Here is a 19,141-nt window from a genome sequence, read left to right as displayed (position 1 = left end):
GATGGTTTGAGTCTTGGGACAAATATGTTTGGATAGACAGGAAGGCTTATATTTGGATGCCTGCTCAGTTTTCACAACAGTTCAACTCCTTCAGATCCTCGTATTGAAGGCATTGTAATGGAGACACATCTATTTGAATCTTGTGATGGACATAAAACTAAAGATCAGACTTCCTGTATTCTTTCTCACACAAATACATTTTGAGGGGCTATAAAAAAGGTCAAAGGAACCAAGTCAAAGAGAAATGTTAGCTCAATAAGATAGTCTTAATCACTACACTAAAGTTGTTGGAGTACAGGTGGATTAGGGGCTGGGTGTAGGGGAGGCAGCACAGAAAGCACCCTCAGAAAGTATTGGTCCTGTAAGGTTCAAACCCCAATGTAGCCATTCTGTTGGTTTTTAATGCCACTAATAGTCCCTCTCTTCAGTGTAATTATTCAAATAAAGAATAGGGCTGGTCTTTTCATATCTGGACTGGTCACACCTGGAAAGACATAGAAAGAGCCTAGGACAAAAGACGACGGAGTGAAGTTGTTGAAGGCCAATGCCCCACCAAGGGTACAAAATGTAACTAACTTTCAATGTTGTTCAGGGCTAATCACCGCTTTGTCAAAGACGAACTTGAGTTGTAGATATTCCAGTTTATGTACACTGTTGAAGGTTGTCTTGATGAACCGAGGACATCATGTGCATCATATGTATGTGTGGTTGCATGGATATGGGTTATGTGAGCTATTTTGCGTTTGTAAAGATGTTCATAGGTGTGTGCATGATGGAAAGAAGAAAAGTTGACATCTTGTGTTTTTCAGAGACCAAATGTAAGAAACGCAAGGCTCATAGACTGGCAGCAGGTTCAAGCTGTTTAATCATGGTGGATGGAAAGAGAAATAAAGGAGAGATCCTGAAGGAAGAGTTTTCTAAAATATTCCGGAGGTGAAGAGAGAGTCAGACACTTGAGTCTGATGCTGAAAGTTGAAGGTGTGACAGTGAATGTTGTCAGTATCTGTGCCCTTCAGATTAGGATGTGAGCAACAGGAGAAGGAGAACCATGACAATCAGGTACTTAGAGTTTTTATCTTTTTTTTTTGTAAATTCAATTTACAAACTTTACAACAATGCAGTAAGAATAGTGTTTTTAAATCATCTCTGTTTTACTCTTTGACTTTAATGGTCTGAGATTATAAGAAAGAAAAAGTTAAACCGAAGCCTAAAACAACTTCAAACAATGAGTGATGTGTTAGTTTGGGATGCCAGAAGGTTTATCGCGGGACAGCACAGAGGCGGTAAGGTTTGGGACAGCGAGTGGCTCCCATCCTGTTCTCCAGACTGGGCTGCTCTCCTGCAGGCGCTGAAAAGGAAAATCTCTGAAGGAGGGAGGTGAAAAACAGAAACAACTCCATCCGGGCCAGCTGCTCCCCGAGACACACACGTTTACCTGGAAATAGAGTACAGCTCTGAGGATTTTAATTTAAACAACCATTATGACTATAAAAATCAACTCAATCTTCTAAAAAATGTTTAAGAAAAATAAAGGTTATTGTTGTAGTTAAAGAATCTGTAGTGAAGGCTAAGGATGTTAAAGATGAATTTAATCATAAAATCCTCTGTTCTTGCCATACCATTGTTCAATTGAATAGAATGCAGGGAGTTTTTGACACTATTTTGATTAAGCAATCAGTTTCAGAGTGAATGTGGTGTTTAAACTACATCCTAACAGTCCATAACTTAAAAGCAAAGTTTGAACAAAAAGTGTGATCACAACCAGATTAAGCTTTGGTTAAATGGGTTAATTCCTACAGGTTTTTGGGATGTGTGGGCCTGTAGAGAGAGCCCTTGTGCTCTCTGGGTCTAGATGACCCCACCCTTATATTGACGTGTTATCCCTACCATGACAAAGGTGGATAAAAGTAAAGAGGATTTCATGTAATCCCTGGACACCAGTGAAGATCACAAATCATTGAAGAAAAAGGGTTTAGCGGTTTTAGTCTTGTGTGTCTAGATGAGTGTTTCCCAACCCTGGTCCTCGGGGCACACTGTCCTGCATGTTATCCATGTCGCCCTGCGTATGCACATCGGATTCAGTTCATCATCAGGCTCTGTAGAAGCCTGACAATGACAGTCATCAAAGGCAGGTGTGATTGAGCAGGATTGGATTGAAAAAAGGCAGGACATGTGTTCCCAGAGGACCAGGGTTGGGATTCACTGGTCTAGATGACCCCTCTTCCAATGTTAAAGTGCCTAGGATAGCATAAGGGTTAAAGGAGCACAGTTGCCCTGAGGCTCATGCCTCCACCTCATGGAAATGGAGTGTACATTCTGCATATTTGCGGATTCTGTAGATTGGCAGGTGTCTCTAGTCCCTAACCCTGGCAAATATTGGAGGAATACTGTACAGTAAAACCCTTTTGACTTTGCAACGTACTTGTGGATCTGTTCTATATCTGGATTTCTTCCTGCTTGCCTAACTGTGACATGCTGATGGAAAGGTGCACAGACTGGCTCCTTACTGACCGTGTTCAATGCTGCATGCATGGCGTGTGCATGTCCTTCACTTACCCTTACGAGTTTCACTACAACCTTTCGCCCACGGCATGCCCATAGTAAGAAGGTTTCTGAACATTTTCGCCTTCCAGGCTCACTGGGTGGTCTCTTTGTATGGGTTACCAATGGGGCCTGTACATATTTGCTAATGTTTTAACCCTCAGACGGCCCGTATACACCCATAACGGCAGTTGTGACAAAGGCGCTATGCTGGTTTTAACTGAACCTCTGTGAAAGCGTGTAAACTGACCTGCACCAAAGGGATTGAAGGCCTCTCTTTTTCTAAATTTCCCATCCTTGTCCAGAAAGTGTTTGGGGTTGAAGGAGTGTGGAGTCTCCCACATGGACTCATCATGGAGAACGGAGTTCAAAGTAGGGATTATCATTGTGCCCTGGAATAAGAAGAAGAAAAAAAAATCACTTTTTTCTAACACATTTTCTAATGAACTGCACTAAAAGGTTTAAACACTACTTATATGTATTAATGTAATGTACACCTTTTGAAGGTGTAGGTCATTGTTTTATTGATCCAATATAATATAATATGTAATATTACAATATGTTAAATATGTGTAATTGATGGTAAAACAAACTGTCGTGTTTGTTTGTGGCTCGACATTTTGAGACGTCACAATGGGATCTTAAAGACCCAGTCCGATTAAAATTGTGTTTTAGATGTTTTTAACATGTTCTTGTAACATTTTCTTATGATGGAGGACACATGTAAATTTAAAAATTAAGATTAAAATTGCATTTCCGATTATTTATTTTTTTATAAAAACTTGTTGGTGTAACGTAGAAACTACAAGAAGGATAATAGAGTTTTATTTAAATAAGCTATATCATTCTGAAGCATCCGCTTGCAGACAAATACAGAACATCTTTCTTTTCCTTGCCTGAGCTGGCATCTGACTCAAAACTGTTCGCCTGGATAGCTCCAATATTGCAAATTTTTGTTGTTAGGTTGGGATGTTAGGTTAGGGGTGTGAGGGGTTCTAAGCTAGCCAGAGAGCGTATAAACAGAGGGATAATGGAAAAATGGCGCTGGATTACTCTGTGTCAACAGTTCCGCCTGCAACTTGAAAGCACATATCTAATGAACTCCTGCCACTCTGTAGGAACTATATCCTAGAAAATGACACAAGCTTTTTTTAATTTAGCTTAAAAATTGCATAATTATTGTTAAAAGATCACTGAGAACTGATTTCTACATTGTCCTACATAGCTTTACGTTTTTCACCTTTGGGATTGTGTATTTGTCAAGGGTGGTGTCCTTGCTGGCCATACGGAGGACACCAAGGGGGAGGATGTTTCCCATTCTCTGTATCTCATGGATAACTGCATCAGTGTAGGGCATGTTTTCTTTATCAGCCATGGATGGCTGTCTGGATGAACCAATCACAGCATCGATCTCAGCCTGGACCTTCTCTACAGGTCAGAATGAGAGAAATCGTCAGCCTTTGTGCTGCCAAGATGATGAAAGAATACAAAAATTCAGTAGAAAAAAACAGGAAACAGTTTACATTTAATTATTGATTTCCTATCGAGACATAATTTGAACACATACCTTGAATGTCAGCATAGTAGATCATGTAGAGCAGCCCCCAGTGTAAAGTAGTGGTGGTAGTTTCAGTTCCAGCAATGAAAAGGTCCAAGGTGCACATACACAAATTGCTTATGTCAAAGCTTGACTCTTGGTTTTCATTCTGAAACAGATGGAACAAATGTTAAAGCCTCAAAAAACCCTCAACTTATACTTTATGTTAATAAAAATAAGATATACAGTGGCAGACACCTGAGCCATTTCAATGAGAAAGGAGTCAATGTAGTCTTTTGGAGAGGAGGGGTCAAGGTTTTCTTTGTGCTCTGAAATCTTAACTTTTGCAAAGTCAATTAACTTTGCCAACAGAGTTAATATTTTCTGATGAGGTCCAGGAAGTTTCTTCATCAGCCAAGGAAAGGAGTTGAACAGCTGCATGTAAAAAAAGAGGGAGTTGGCTACTGTACATATCTGCTTCAGTTAACACTTTGTAAAGTTTACATCATCACATAATCTTCAAGTAAATACATTTTGTAAATTTGTGTGTATCCTCTGGAAACAGTAAGAAATGACAAGGTTTTTGTTTGTCAATTCACTGATTTTTTAGTAAATAAAATTTTTTTTAAAACAAAAAGCCAGTTTATTTTGTCTAAACATAAAACTTCTTGGCGCAAAGTCAGTTGATTGGTTACAAAATGAATAGAAAAATCAGCTTTCACTGATTCACAAAGGTGGTTTTTACACCGGATGGCCTTCCCGACACAACCCTGTATTTTATCCGGGCTGGGGACCGGCACAGGGGGACCCAAACTGGGCACCCTTGTGGCCAAATAGTTGGGCAGCAGCAAAGTTTGCTTTGTCTGATGACCCGCAAAAAATAATACTTCTGTTCAAATTCTTATCGGGATGACAAATGTAGAGATCAAATATGATCATGATAATGATCACATGACATGTTTTGGCAGCTTAGATGCTTCTTTTCTTAAATTTGTTGATTTTCTTTTGTTCAGTGGTCAGTAGATGGGCCAAACTAAAAAGAAAAAACATTCCTTTGAAGAATAGGTAGGGAAACTTCCTAGAAAGATATTTTGAAATGTTTTTAAATTAAAAAAAATTTGAAAGAAGAAAGCAGTGTTAGGTTAAGACTTTGATACATGCAATTGTTTTTAGGCTATTAATGCATGTGTCCTTTAACTTGAGTAAAGCTTTGAGTAGATTGTTTAAATATAATGTAATCATTTTTACAGAGTAAAGTTTTTGATTGAAAGAAAACGCCGTTTTCTGTTGATAAAGAAGCTCACCTGTGCTGCAAAACCTCCCTGCAGGATCATAATCTCATTAATGTCCTGGAGAATTTGCTGGTACTGTTTGTCAGAATACTCATAGCGTTCCCCAAAAACCAGACAACAAATGATATTGGACACTGCATTGTTTATCAGTGCCTGGGCATTAAAGGGCTTAACTGTAAAAATAAAGAAGATATAAGGTTAATATATATTTGAAAGCAACAATATTATTATTTATTTATTTAAAAAAAAACTTATATAGTAGTAATATTTTTGCTTTATTTGGTACCCTTGTACTCTCCAAAAGCCTCTGTGAGATAGCGGCACTCCTCCTGCATATATTTCTCCATCGTCTTTTTGCCTAAACCAAAGTTTCTCAGTGTATGTAGAGCAAATCTCCTCTGTTGCTTCCATGGATAACCATTTGAAACCACAATGCCTTTGGAGAAAAAATAGGAGACATGATGTGATTGTAGAAAAATATAGAAATATCCACGTATAATTCATGCAGAATTTTGAGTATACCTTTGTTTGAATAGAACTGTTCAAACAGTGGGATGCTGGGACGATCCACAAAGTCATCTCCTCTTTGGACCAAGGCCTCTTTCACATGCTTGTGTCCATTCAGGATCACTGCTCTTTCACCAAAGAGATGAAGGCTGAAAACATTTCCATATTTTTCTGCAAACTAAACAAAGATACCTTGTTAGGTTTTTTTCCCCATACTTTTCTTTTTTTGACTTGTGAATATAATTCTTGGAAAAAGTTTTTAGTGATGCACAAGTGTTTTTATTTGTTATTTTTAATTTTTAAATCTTACTGTATATATTTTTTAAATTTGTACACAAATACATCTTGTACCTATGCAATTGCAAAACTCTGGGGACATTTTTAGGGAACTGACAACACTTATTCATTTTTATTTTGTGAAAAATATGCAGTTACTAAAACAAAATCCAAAGTAATTTCAAATTACAAAAATGTAAAATAGCATAAAAGTGTGGAAGTCATAATCTTGGGTGCATCAGCGGGAACCTGATTACCTCCTTTAACCATGCATTTTTCTGTCTTGCTATCCAGGCCTCCCTATTGGATTCAGTTCAGTTAATTTATGAAGCGCAAAGTTATAACTTAAAATGTTATTAGTCGTGACACAAAAGATCAAATTAACAGATTGTTATAATCCGAGGTTATATGCATTTATATGAGCATTCCACAGCATCATAATGTAGTTCTGATCGTTTCAACAAAGCCTCACTATTTTAAATGTAGTTCAATAAAGACCAGTTTAACCGGCCAATAGATTATATTAAATGGCTTTTGGGTAACAGAGGAAATCAGTCTGAAGCTGTTGCCCTTATGACTGAGAAAAAGCAATGGAAGGCTTTGAAATAAGAAGATACGCAAGAAGTTTTGGCTATAAAGTAAACCAGAGTTTAATATGGAGCCCTAAACAAGATATATGAGCTGTGACTATCACTACTGTAGCAACCAAGACAAAGTGATGTGAGGAAACTAAACCTGTCTGTAATCCAAGAAAGTATCAGTATGTGTCTGTTTTATCCAGAGTAACATTATTTATGGGATTTTGGTCTTACCTCAGTGAGCTGCAGGTGAAGCCTGGAAGGGTTGATGCGATGAAGATCTCCAATGAAAGGCAGGGAATGGGGGCCAGGAGGAAAGTTTTTTGGTCGTCTGTTGGCTAAATAATCACTCAACAGCAGAAAGACAAACAGAAATATCAAAAGGCTCCTGCTGTCGATCCATTCGAAGCCCAAAACCGCAGTTATTGCCTCCATTGTTGGCCAAGACTGAGACAGTGCTCACTCTCAACAAAAAGCAGATTTATCTGGCTGATTTGTTGTACAGTCTTGAGTTACTGAGTCAGTATTGTGATCGACTTTAGTTATACTTGGCTGAGTTCTCTTGTATGGGACAACACCCATGGTTTACATTGGCCTAAGCTGTTCTTGTTACATCATTATAGCAAGTGCAAGAGCAGCAGTACGTTTACCTCCAGTTTATTGCTGTGTTTAACCTTTGATTTATTGGAGTGAAGCCAGAAAACCAGTCAAATCAATCTATGAGTAGAGTTTATCTATTAAGAAAGCAGAGCAGGCAAACAGAAAATAGCTGTTCTTTGTGGATTCAATGTCATTATTCTCTCTCCTTTCATTTTTGTCAAGAATGGAATGCCATTTATTGATTTACTGGAATCAACAACAAAAATTAAGAAAAAGCTGAGAAACCTGAAACAGAAACAGTTACAAAATAGTTAGTCTGATATAACAGGATTGGATTAAAACAAGCAGAAAACCAGAACACATAACTGACTACAGAGCAGGACTAACCCTAAAGCTAGCCTAAAAAAACTTTCTTTAAACATATTTTACATTTTTTCTGTGTGTTTAATTTAATATTTTCTTGTTTTGAAAAAAATAACTACAAAGAGGGCTGCATCTGACAAATTCCCAGAAGCCCCTGGGAGTTACTCAGAATGCTGCAATGTCAAAAAAACATCAATTGATGACAGAAACAATGCAACATTGCATGCTTTTTTAACATTTCATGTTATTTATTTATTGTCCTCTGTTTATTAATTTGTTTGTATTATAGTTCTTTAATTAATCTGGAATTTCTATTGGAATCAAAAAATGTAAGCATTATTCTCTCATTCATACAAAAAAACATTTTTGTGTGGATTGTTGCTTTTTTCTTTGACAAAATTTACAACTAATTCACTAGTTCTTACTTTATCATGCTCTAGATAACAATATTGATTAGATCTTTCATTTACGACAGCTACACCGTCAACGTACCATTAAATCCAATACTACAATTAATTAAGAATCACCTTTAATAAAAAGACAACACACAAAAATAGGTTTTATGAAATTGGAAATAAAAGTCAGGAATGAAGGGGTTGAATGTTTTATTCATTTGTAAAATATATTCCGATATCTAGCTAAATTCTTCTGTAGCAACTTTTTATTTACTTTTTTTCTTTACCTTGTTGGTAACAGCATATACTGCAGCTTAAAACATGTTTTCTTTTCTTCCAGACAAAACCTAGTCTAAAATAATCTTTTAAATATCTTTGATTACTTCAGTTTATTGTTATTTTTATCCTATTTAAGATTGGATTCTTGTCTGTTCCCATCATGCACTTATTTAGTACTCACACGCTTGTTGCCTTTTGCCACTAGTGAACTTTGAATACATTCGTTTTTTTTTTTTTGTTTATTGTTTAATCAGCCAGATTTCACAAGCTCTTTCCCCTTTGTACAACCTTTGATAAACTTGTGTGTTTGTCTTTTAAAAACGAAGAAATAAAGTCTCAGCGTAAGCAGAAACGTTCTTCTGTTGTCTTTAGTAAGGCAGATTTATCCTTTTTGGAAGAATTGAACAAGAACTTGCTTTCTTTGTTCTACATCATGTATTTATGCTTTTATTTAGTAGCATTTAATCTTAAAGATCCAAGTCACACTTGAAAGATTATTGAGCATAGGTTTACTTTAATGGCAAAAATACACTCTTAAGCAGGGTTGAAAGATCCAGTTTTTTGTGGAAAACCACAGAGCTGGAAATAATTATAATGATGGGTTAGAGTGATCTGTGCTTTTCCAGATGCTCAAACATACAATGTGTCCATTATTCATTCGCTCCTCATGTATGCTTGGTGATGACAGAGGCATGGCTGCCAGTTCGCGCCTACGGTCCGTCTGACCATCACCAGGGCATTCATATGCATTCACACACCAGTGGAGCCACACTGGAGGCAGGGAGGGTGAAGTGTCTTGCCCAAGGACACAACGACAGTTGACTGGGGGGAGCAGGGATTGAACCGCCAACCCTTCGATCGTCAGACGACCTGCTCAACCTCCTGAGCCACTGCCGCACTAATTACAAAAATAATTTCTGCTGAAGTTTAGACCAAAGGGCGGTCAGTGTTGTTTGCAGAGACTGAACTTGATTGAACTTGCTAATGTGGTAAATATTGAATAAAATATTAATTTAAAAAAATGATGACAACAAATTCTTAAACTTCAACAAGCGCTCTTGGTCATTGTAAAAGAAATGCATGGCTGTCAATGGAAATTTGGAGAAAATTAAAATACCTTTTTAAGGACTAACTTAATGACTTCAGTTGGAATCTGACACAAACTAAAGTACCAATTATTCACTAATTAATAATAAACAAAGTTCAACATCTGAAAAAACACAATACTTGGTTTTATACTGCAATAATCATTTGTTTAACTGCTCCTGACCAATTGCACAGAGCTCAGGGGCAGAAACTACATGAGTTTTCTACATGGCCTCTTTATACTAAACAGGTGTGTTGTTGGAATGGAGTGAGATTAAAACAATACTGAAGTAAACATTTATTTAAAATAATGTACAAAAAATGTTATGTCACAAATAGAGAGATATTTTAAGTGTTTGTACTCATGCCATGTTGAGAAAATCTCGGCTCTTGGATGATCAAATAAAATAATTTTATTTCAACCAAAAAGAAAAGTTACAATCAATACTGAAAAATAGAATAACAGGCTTAGACATTTTATCACAGAGAACAACAAAAGAGTCAATTTATGCAGAGAAACTACATCAACACAGTGCAAATAGCTGTGCTTTTTTATCGCAAGAATTGAATCGGTTAGTCCAAAAAGGGGCCCAAGTCCACAATTTATCAAAATAGAGTTTTTATATGTTCTATGGTCTTCAAGGGATAAGCTATCTGATTATGTGCAAAAAAGTCCCAAGTCTGTTGTAATGTATTGACTATGCTTGACATGTAAAATGCATTAAGTGCAAAATTCCTGGACTTGGGCCTCTCTTCCAGGGGTTTTGCTTTATCCCATAGATGGCAGCACTAGTTATCCAATATGGCAGCGCCCCTTCTTAATTTAAGAAGGGCCCAAGTCCAGAGACTTTAGTTTGCTAGTCCTCTGAAATTATAAAAGTGAGGGGCTTCATATTATAGCATTTGTAAGCTATGAACTGGTGCTAAATCTGGGTAAAGTATTAATTATTTGGTGTAGCCTCCCTTTAAGCTATGCAATCAAAATCGTTTCCTGGAAAAACAAACATCTTGGACTTGGGCCCCTTTTGAACTCAATTTTGGGATCCTTGAAGGTTTAACGTGGTGCAGCAATGACACGGAAAGGTTTTGGACAGCGAGTGGCTCCCATCCTACTCTCTAGACTGAGCTGCTCTCCTGTAGGTGCTGAGAATGAAAACCTCTGAAAGAGAGAAGTGAAAAACAGAAACAGCTCCATCCTGGCAAGCTGCTCCCCGAGACACACACGTTTACCTGGAAAAAAAACAGCAGAAAACTTTTCAAAGAAAATAAAATGTGCTATTTTATAAAAGAGAAATATCTCAAACAAGAATTAATATTGTTGCAATGATTGATTTTTTAAAATTGATCTAATTTTATTTACTATAATGTTTATATTGAATGTTTTGTAAAAGGCTGAAATTAAGCTATGACTCCTTGGCAAACAGTGGGCTTACTACTAACTATTGAACTGTGAAATGAAAATACATGTGTGTGTTAAACAGACTATTTTTGCTTTGATATTCTGTTCCAAAAAGTACAGGCTTCACAGCGACCGAAATCTGTTTAAAATGATCAACTGACCTGCACCAAAAGGATTGAAGGCCTCTCTTTTACAAAACTTTCCATCCTTGTCCAGAAAGTTTTTCGGGTCAAAGGAGTGTGGGTTGTCCCACATGGACTCATCATGGAGGACAGAGTGAAGTGCTGGCACTATTATGGTGCCCTATGGTTAAAAAAAAACAAATTTTCATGTAATATCATCAAACTTGGTCATACTTTTTTCCTTCTAAAATTGTAATGTTACTGAGTAGAAAAAGTCTGAAAAGGATTATAGGAGCAATGCTCCCTTGGGGCAACTTCTTCTAGTACAGACAAACTGGTTCTAAGAGAGTGACAGTGCAGACGTTTTTTTTGTTTGTTTTTTACTTTTTTAGACTAAAAAACAAAGAATCAAGTTACCCTCACTTTGACATGGATCCCTGTGACCTTGAGTTGTATCTCAGGTAAAAGCTTTTTGCCAGGAACAGCACACAGGAGAACAGGAAGATGTACAACTACAGTGTAAAGGTGGAGGTGGCAAAGGCCAAATAAAGGGCGTTGGAGAACTTGTTTAACAGGTTGGACATAAGGGAGGGAGAGTTGGCTCTGTACAGTGCAGGTGAGGCAGAATAAACAGACATGGAAGGGTGTGCAAAGGTGAAGTTACAGGGAGCAAGAGGTGAAGAAAGTGGAGGAGAAGAAGAACTCAGTGTCAACAGTCCAGAGTTACGGAACCCGTGTCCTGACATTAAAAAATTAAAATATATCTCGTTCCCAAAGATTAATATCTTGTTCCCACAAATTAATATCTTGTTCACACAAAATAATATTCCGTTCCCACAAGATAATATTCCGTTTCCTCGAAATACAATTTTGTTCTCTCGAAATGATTAATTCGTGCGAACGCAATAATTATTTACGTCATAAGTCATTCATAAACACGGATATGGTCTCCGTCCGGCTGCAAAAGACGCTTTTAGCAGTAACTTCCGTGTCTTTGTGACCCACATTCGTTCAAGAAAGGAAAAAGAAAAATAAGAATGATCCATTTAGTATTGTCTCAATGAATATAAGAAAACTATCATAAGATTTATGATACCTAGGCTTGCTGCTTTGCCATACGATTCACCGGACCCAGCTCCGCCGCGGAGCTCTCTTGCTTGTCATGCTGGCATTCGGAAAGCTAGCTGATATTGTAGTTTAGTGTCGAATTTGAATAATAACATTCAGGACTTGTCTTTTATTAACATACTCCTTAGCAGTTGCTTTACATTAGAAGGGTAGTAGGCTACATGCTAACTAGCCTTTCATTTATCCTGTTATTCTTGTCATAGGCATTCATATAGTTAGATTTACAGCAGATACCTTCACATTTCTGTTTGTGTGTGTCACATTACATTACTTTGAAGACACTGAGGATGTTTAGAGATCAGATTTATTTATTGTGTGTGGGTGTGATGTGTGCTCAAGGAGTGTCAGCACTCGTGAGTTCAAATCCAGACGGTGTTATACCAAAGACCTAAAATGGGACCCAATGCCTTTCTGCTTGACAGACAGCATCATGGGTTCGGATTGGAGGGTTCAACCGCCAAACAGTTCGCGAGTGCAGCTATGACTGCAGCTCACTACCCCCCCATGGGATGGGTCAAATGTGGAGAAAAAACAAGTTGCACACCTAAGTGTGCAGCAACCAATGAAATTTCATGTTAACAGAGGAACAGATCATGTAAGATGTTTTGGAGATAAATGCAGGGAAGCAGATTGAGATGGTTTGGTGAGAGGAGGAACAGTGAAATTTTAAAAGGTTTTATCAAATACCTTGGGGATTGTGTATTTGTCGAGGGTGGTGTCCCTGTTTGCCTGACGGAACACACCTTGGGGGACAATGTCCCCCATTCTCTGTATCTCATGGATAACTGCATCAGTGTAGGGCATGCTTTCTTTATCAGCCATGGATGGCTGTCTGGATGAACCAATCACAGCATCGATCTCAGCGTGCACCTTCTCTACAGGTCAGAATGAGAGAAATCATCAGCCTTTGTGCTGCAACAATGAATACACATTTCTTCTGTCCATCAGAAAAATATATATATGTTAACATTACATATATGTTAACATATATATATGTTAACATTCAAGGCTCTTTTGAAGTAACAAATGATGAAACTATTAATTATATATTTTTATAATTTACTATGATAATTATATTGTTATACACCTTGTATGTCAGGATAATAGATCATGTATAACAGCCCCCAGTATAATGTAGTGGTGGTAGTTTCAGTTCCAGCCAAGAAAAGGTCCATGGTGCAAATGCACATATTGTCGATATCAAATCCAGAATCTTTGTCTTGACTCTACCAGAAACATGTGAAACATGATCACAACATTTTTTTTATTTTTTAAATCTGTTACTTTAAAAACATGATAAAGTGAAAAGACAACACATCCAACACTCACCTTTTCCATCTCAATGAGAAAAGAGTCGATGTAGTCTTCTGGAGCAGAGGGGTCAAAGTTCCCTTTGTGTTCGTTAATCTTGATTTTCACAAAGTCAATAATCTTCCGTGTCAGAGAAAATATTTTCTGATGAGGTCCAGGAAGCCTCTTCATTAGCCAAGGAAACATGTTGTATAGCTACATAGAAACAAGTAAACCAGTTACAACCCCATATAACAGGACAAGAGTAAACCTGCTAGATTTGTTCTTCACACAAGCCCTCAAGGAATATTTTATTTTATAAGTGGCATTATAAATACAAATAACAGTTAGTGGGTGCTCCTGCTATCATATAAGGCGGGGCGGCCCGGCCTTGGTCCTTAAGGGTTACCGCCCTGCCTGTTTTGTCTCCCAAAATTTCTTGCTGCTGATTACCCAGATCAGGTGTAGTCAATCAAGCATAATGAGAAGACACCGGTATCAGCAGCAAGAAGGCAAGGGGGAGCTGGAAAACAGGCAGAGGGATAGCACTTGAGGACCACGGTTGGGCTGTCCATATTTAGGGGCATTAAAAAGTGCAAGTTGAGATGGATGACTTTGAGCATGAGGGGTTTCAAAGAAAGTTTGACCTTTTCTTGTCTGAATTTAAGCCATGAAGTAGGTGTGCCTGGATTTTATTTCCAGCTGGTTTTCTAACAAATTCTTGTCTTACTATTTAGCTTTTATCCAACATTTTTCAAAGGGTCATCTGGTCCTACTTCCCATTCTGTGTAGGAGTAAACTGGAACATCTCTACAGTCCCTGAACACTTTCTTTATAAATGAAGTGAGCACATGTTTAGCTTAGTGGCTACTCCATCTTTTTCACAGCTCTTCCAACATGGCAGTCTATGTATTGTGAAAAAAATGGTAACTGAATTTACTTTAGTTCGTTGGATCCTAAAGTACCGTAATTTCCGGACTATAAACCGCTACTTTTTCCTGCGCTTACAGCCCTGCGGCTTATTCAGTGACGCGGCTAATTTATGGATTTAATTGACCGGCGCCATGTACGTACTTTCGGACACAGTGAATGGTTAGAATTCTCTATCTAACACCAAGCACAAGTCATTTGTTTTTCAATACACCTCTAAGCAGCCAAACAGCATGGATCTCACTTCAGGTCTTAGACACTTCAGTCATGGTTCAACAAAACGAAACACGCATGCCCGGCCGCATCCCAGAATCCTTTGGTGCCATTAGACCCAACGTGCACGTGATCGCCACTACAATATGATGCAGCTTTCAAGTTAAAAGCAATCGTTAAAAGCAGCGTGAAAAAATCCACCATCACCAATGGGTTTGGAAAAGCTGGTCAGCTGCGTGACAAAGAGAACATTGCATGGAGGGAATTTACCTCTGAGTCATAGTGACTCGGCTGGCTGCACGTAAATATGTGGGAATAACATCAGCCTTTATTTTGTCGGGACATGACTGGAAACACAAATTGACGTGGTCGTTTTAACGGTTTCTAAGGACTGAGCAGAGATTTGCATTGAAACGCTCACAGCCTCCGTGTGAGCTGGAGACTGCCTGTCGTGTGAGCTGCGGGGCCGATGGCAGTCTGAAGGCTCCCACACGTAACAACGCATCCGCCCCTCATACACAAAACGTACAGTATTAAGTCCGATTGCTCTGCACAGGCACGATTTGCTCCGTTCACTGGCGCAATGGGGACGAAGCGCTCCTCCTTGGAGCCGCCCTGGCCAGAGCTGTCGGAGAAGATAGGAACGGGAGACAAGGAGCGCGCGGGAGCGCGGAGCGCAGAGGCGTCCGCGGAGCAACAGTGTTTGTTGTGGAAGGAAACTTCTGACCCAAGCGCTGCGAGGAGGTGCGCGTATCGCGCTGAGGCGCACGCTTTTCAGTCGCCGCTGCTTACTGTTGTGTTTTTTTAACCAGCCCTGTTACTCCCATAACGCTGCTGCGACACAAGCGGAAGGAGAGCTTTACCCGTTCACCCCTCCATGCACTGCTGATACTTGCTCATTCTTAAACACGTACAACAGTGAGGCGAGCCGGGCATTGGCCCCGCCTTTAGCCCCTAAGACTCATGGGAAATGGGGAATCGCGGATGTAAATTTCCTCATCCTAACTGAGGGATATGATGTTGATTATATGGTTACTGTTTGTAATTTTATGTATGATACCTAGATTGTCAATAAGTAAAAAAAAAAATGAAATAAAAAAACATAACTGAGGAACTTGCGAACAGAATAGAGGTCCATGCTGTTTGGCAGATGTAGTTATACTCAAATACATGAGCCTAAGGCAAAGCTGACTCCACCCACTGTGGGCTAATGAGTCACACTTACTCTGGGAGTCAGGACGTGATTTGTCAGGATGACAATGTTGCCTAATACATGCGGCTTGTGTATGTATAAAAGTAGTTTAACACGTGAAAATGGGTGGTTGCGGCCAGTTATCGGGTACGCTTTGTAGTCCGGAATTTATGATAAGTTGCCTTCTATTGGTGAGATCACACTTTCTCGGTCAAGTTTTCATATGCAGTCAATGTTCCAGCTTCACCGAAAAGTCCAAAGAGGTGTTTCTGGTTTGTGACTCTAAATTTGTGGTTGTGATTTTAAAAGTGACATTTGTTATAACATTCATTTAGGGTTTTATCTTTTCTTTAATTGCAAGTCTTATTGTAGTTTAAATATGACCCTAAAAGTTGTTGACACCAATGCCGGAACACTTTCACTGTTCCTCACCATTGCCGAAACACTTCCTTCTAAAATCAGAAGGTCATTGAGGTTCCGAAGAATTTTCTGGTACTCCTGATCAGAGTACTCAAATCGTTCCCCAAACACCAAACAGCAGATGATGTTGGACACTGCGTTGTTTATCAAAAACTGAGCATCAAAAGGTTTGCCTACAAAAAACACAAATATTAAAAACCTTTAAAATTAAAGATAAAATGATTGAATTTTTTTTGTAAAACATTTTAAGAAAAGCATTTGAAACCTTTTGTATTTTATTTTGATTAATACCTTGCTTGTCGGCAAAAGTCTGTGTGATATAATGGCATTCATTCTGGATGTATGTCTCCATCGTCTTCTTGCCCAGACCAAAGTTTCTGAGCGTGTGAAGAGCAAACCTTCTCTGCTGCTTCCACGAATTCCCATTGGACATTACGATACCTTTCAGGAAAATAAATACACATCATTAGAAATTAAATGGTTGGTGTTTGACCACATTCTGCAAAAGATATTGGAAATACCTTTATTGTCAATTGTATCTACAAACAGTGGAATTGTGGGACGATCGACAAAGTCATCTCCCTGTTGGACCAGGGCCTCTTTAACTTGCTTGTATCCATTCAGGATCACCGTCCTTTCACCAAGGAGATGAAGGCTGAAAACATTTCCATATTTTTCTGCAAACTAAACACAAACAATGGATCAGGATTTGGTTTCAGCACCAGATTTATGGTTGTAAAGGATGGTGGATAGATAATGGAAAGCTGCTCTGAAACTCAGAACACTCAGAATCTGAATCAATGTCCTATTCTAAAACACAAATGTGCGAGCTGGCATTATTCAGGATTGTCTACTTAAGAATAAAGTTCCTTTACAGTTCAGCCAGTTACAGCCAGTCATCCAGGTCACAAAGCTGCAAATGACCTCAAGATAATAAGTAATGCTTTGATAGTATTGTGGCAAATGTAGCAAGTTGCACAATTTCTTCAATATAATTTTTTTCCTACATATTGTAACAATTTTTAAACTTAACTTTTGAAACTGAGACATGCGTAAGCATACATTAATTTAACTGATGGGTCAAAACAAGAGTGTGACACATTTTCACTTTCACACAAAGTCATGACTCATGTTATTGTCCTGAAAACCACACCCTAAACTGCAGAGATTTTTCAATAACTAATCAAAACTCTTTATGACACCTCTGTTTGTTTTTATGGGACAGAAGCATACAGTTTAAAAGCCCTTATGTCAAGAAAAACAAAAATGAAATCCAAATATTTGGAACATTTTTGTCTTTTGTCACATAATGAATGTGTTATTGCCTCCTACCTCTGTGAACTGAACGTGAAGTCTGGCAGGTTGAATGCGATGCAGATCTCCAATAAAAGGGAGAGAATGGGGGCCAGGAGGAAAGTTTTTTGGTCGTCTGTTGGCTAAAAAATCACTCAGCAGCAGAAAGACAAACAGAAAGATTAAAATAGTCCAGGTGTCGACCCATTCTAAGCCCAGAACAGAAGTTATTCCCTCCATTGCTTGCCAAAGACTAAGCTGGTTTCTCTATGTGCTGTCAATGAATAGCAACTGTTTCCACACTACTTTCAAAATAAAAGCACTCCGTCTTCTCCACTGAAACAGCTCTCCTGAAGGTGACTCATGATCGTCTCATGTCTACACGCAATGTACTTGTGTCTATATTTGCTTTTTTAAATCTTAGAGTGGCATTTGACCCAACTGATCATAAGATCTTTTTACAGAGACATGCACATATCGTCAGTGTATTTCTGTTATTATGCTGATAAGACTCAGTTATACTTATCTATTAAACCATGAGATGTTCATGGATGTATTCAAGATGAAAAGGCTTAGACGTCATCTAAGTGTCTTTTATTAACATCATGTAAATATAAGCTGGTTGTATTAAGGCCCTAAACATTTCAGAGATTTACTCTGCAACAGCAACACTCTGGATTCCACTGGTTTGGTGTCCAGTGATTCTGGGAGAAACCTTGACAGCGCTTTCTTTCCTGCTTGTGTATCAGTGGATGTTTCAAGATATTTTTGTCTTTGTCCACTCGCTTTCTCTTTTCTCATTGATGCAGCTCCTACCCTGTCTCTGCATCGTAAAACAGATGTTCCAGTTTTTTCATGTTTGTCTTTTTTCCTGACCTGTTAGAATGTAACCAATCTTAGCAGAAGTTCTGAGTTGCTGAGTTGGTTCTTTTGGAGGTTTCTGGTCCTGTCACCTTTTGTTTGTTTAGTACAGGTAATCCATTTAAACCTTTCAATGTAATGTGTTGGTCACTAGCATACAGTAAAAACAATCTTTCATTATTAGAATAAATTAGATTAAACTCATAATAATGAATGAAGCTAATGTTTTGTTTTTCATTGTTGCTCTAAGAGACAAACTCAGTTGCAAAATACTGCTTTAATAAAAACAAATACTGTTTTTAATTCATCTCTCTGTGATCTGACAAAAAACACCAAACACTTCAGGATCAGAAACGCGGAGACAAACAGCAAAAAAACAAACAAAGACAAATGCATATGCACACACATTGTCTTTTTCCTGAAAATTGTGGAAATCAGAAGATTTCAGCGTTCCTCTAGCAGCTGGTAAACACAATGTTACACCTGGTGCAACTTTAGGTTTTGCTGCAATTTAAGCAAAATCAAGCATCTATAAACACGCCCACCCCTTCTTCTCTGCAACCACGTCCCCCTTTCACCTACTGGAGTTTCAAGTGTTTATGTAATGCAGGACGTTACATAACTCAGGCCCTACCCAAAATGCAAACACAAAGACTTTGGAACAGAATGAGCATGGCCATCTACCTATAACCATGACTTGCACATTTCTGTTGAGAATTTCTAAAGATTACATTTCTAGACAAAATTGTTCTTTAATAAAAGCTTTGAAAAAAGGGAGGAACATACAGAAACTATAGAGTGAAACAATGGAATGAGGCTGCTGCTTGAAATGCCTTAAC

General features: G+C 38.3%; 2 protein-coding genes across 2 annotated transcripts; both read right to left on the bottom strand.

Annotated features, from left to right (window-relative positions):
• Positions 1-1,259: 1,259 nt before the first annotated feature.
• On the bottom strand, positions 1,260-7,166 carry cyp2p3 (cytochrome P450 2P3). The gene is made up of 9 exons (NM_001163163.1): positions 6,966-7,166; positions 5,893-6,055; positions 5,657-5,806; positions 5,383-5,543; positions 4,337-4,513; positions 4,109-4,247; positions 3,782-3,969; positions 2,792-2,933; positions 1,260-1,435 (listed from the first exon to the last, which is right to left on the bottom strand). Exons 1-9 carry the CDS (start codon positions 7,164-7,166, stop codon positions 1,260-1,262), a joined length of 1,497 nt encoding a protein of 498 aa, NP_001156635.1.
• A 2,678-nt stretch (positions 7,167-9,844) lies between these two features.
• Positions 9,845-17,742, bottom strand: LOC105353996 (cytochrome P450 2J4). The gene is made up of 9 exons (XM_011474367.4): positions 17,481-17,742; positions 16,670-16,832; positions 16,440-16,589; positions 16,161-16,321; positions 13,433-13,609; positions 13,191-13,329; positions 12,791-12,978; positions 11,015-11,156; positions 9,845-10,684 (listed from the first exon to the last, which is right to left on the bottom strand). The coding sequence occupies exons 1-9, from the start codon at positions 17,679-17,681 to the stop codon at positions 10,509-10,511; spliced, it is 1,497 nt and encodes a 498-aa protein (XP_011472669.1). The 5' UTR covers positions 17,682-17,742; the 3' UTR covers positions 9,845-10,508.
• Between the last annotated feature and the right edge of the window lie 1,399 nt (positions 17,743-19,141).

This window comes from Oryzias latipes, chromosome 4, assembly GCF_053564925.1.
Source record: "Oryzias latipes strain Hd-rR chromosome 4, Olatipes_Hd-rR_3.1".
Classification (NCBI taxonomy): Eukaryota; Metazoa; Chordata; class Actinopteri; order Beloniformes; family Adrianichthyidae; genus Oryzias; species Oryzias latipes.
This window is presented reverse-complemented; position numbering and strand designations above follow the sequence as displayed.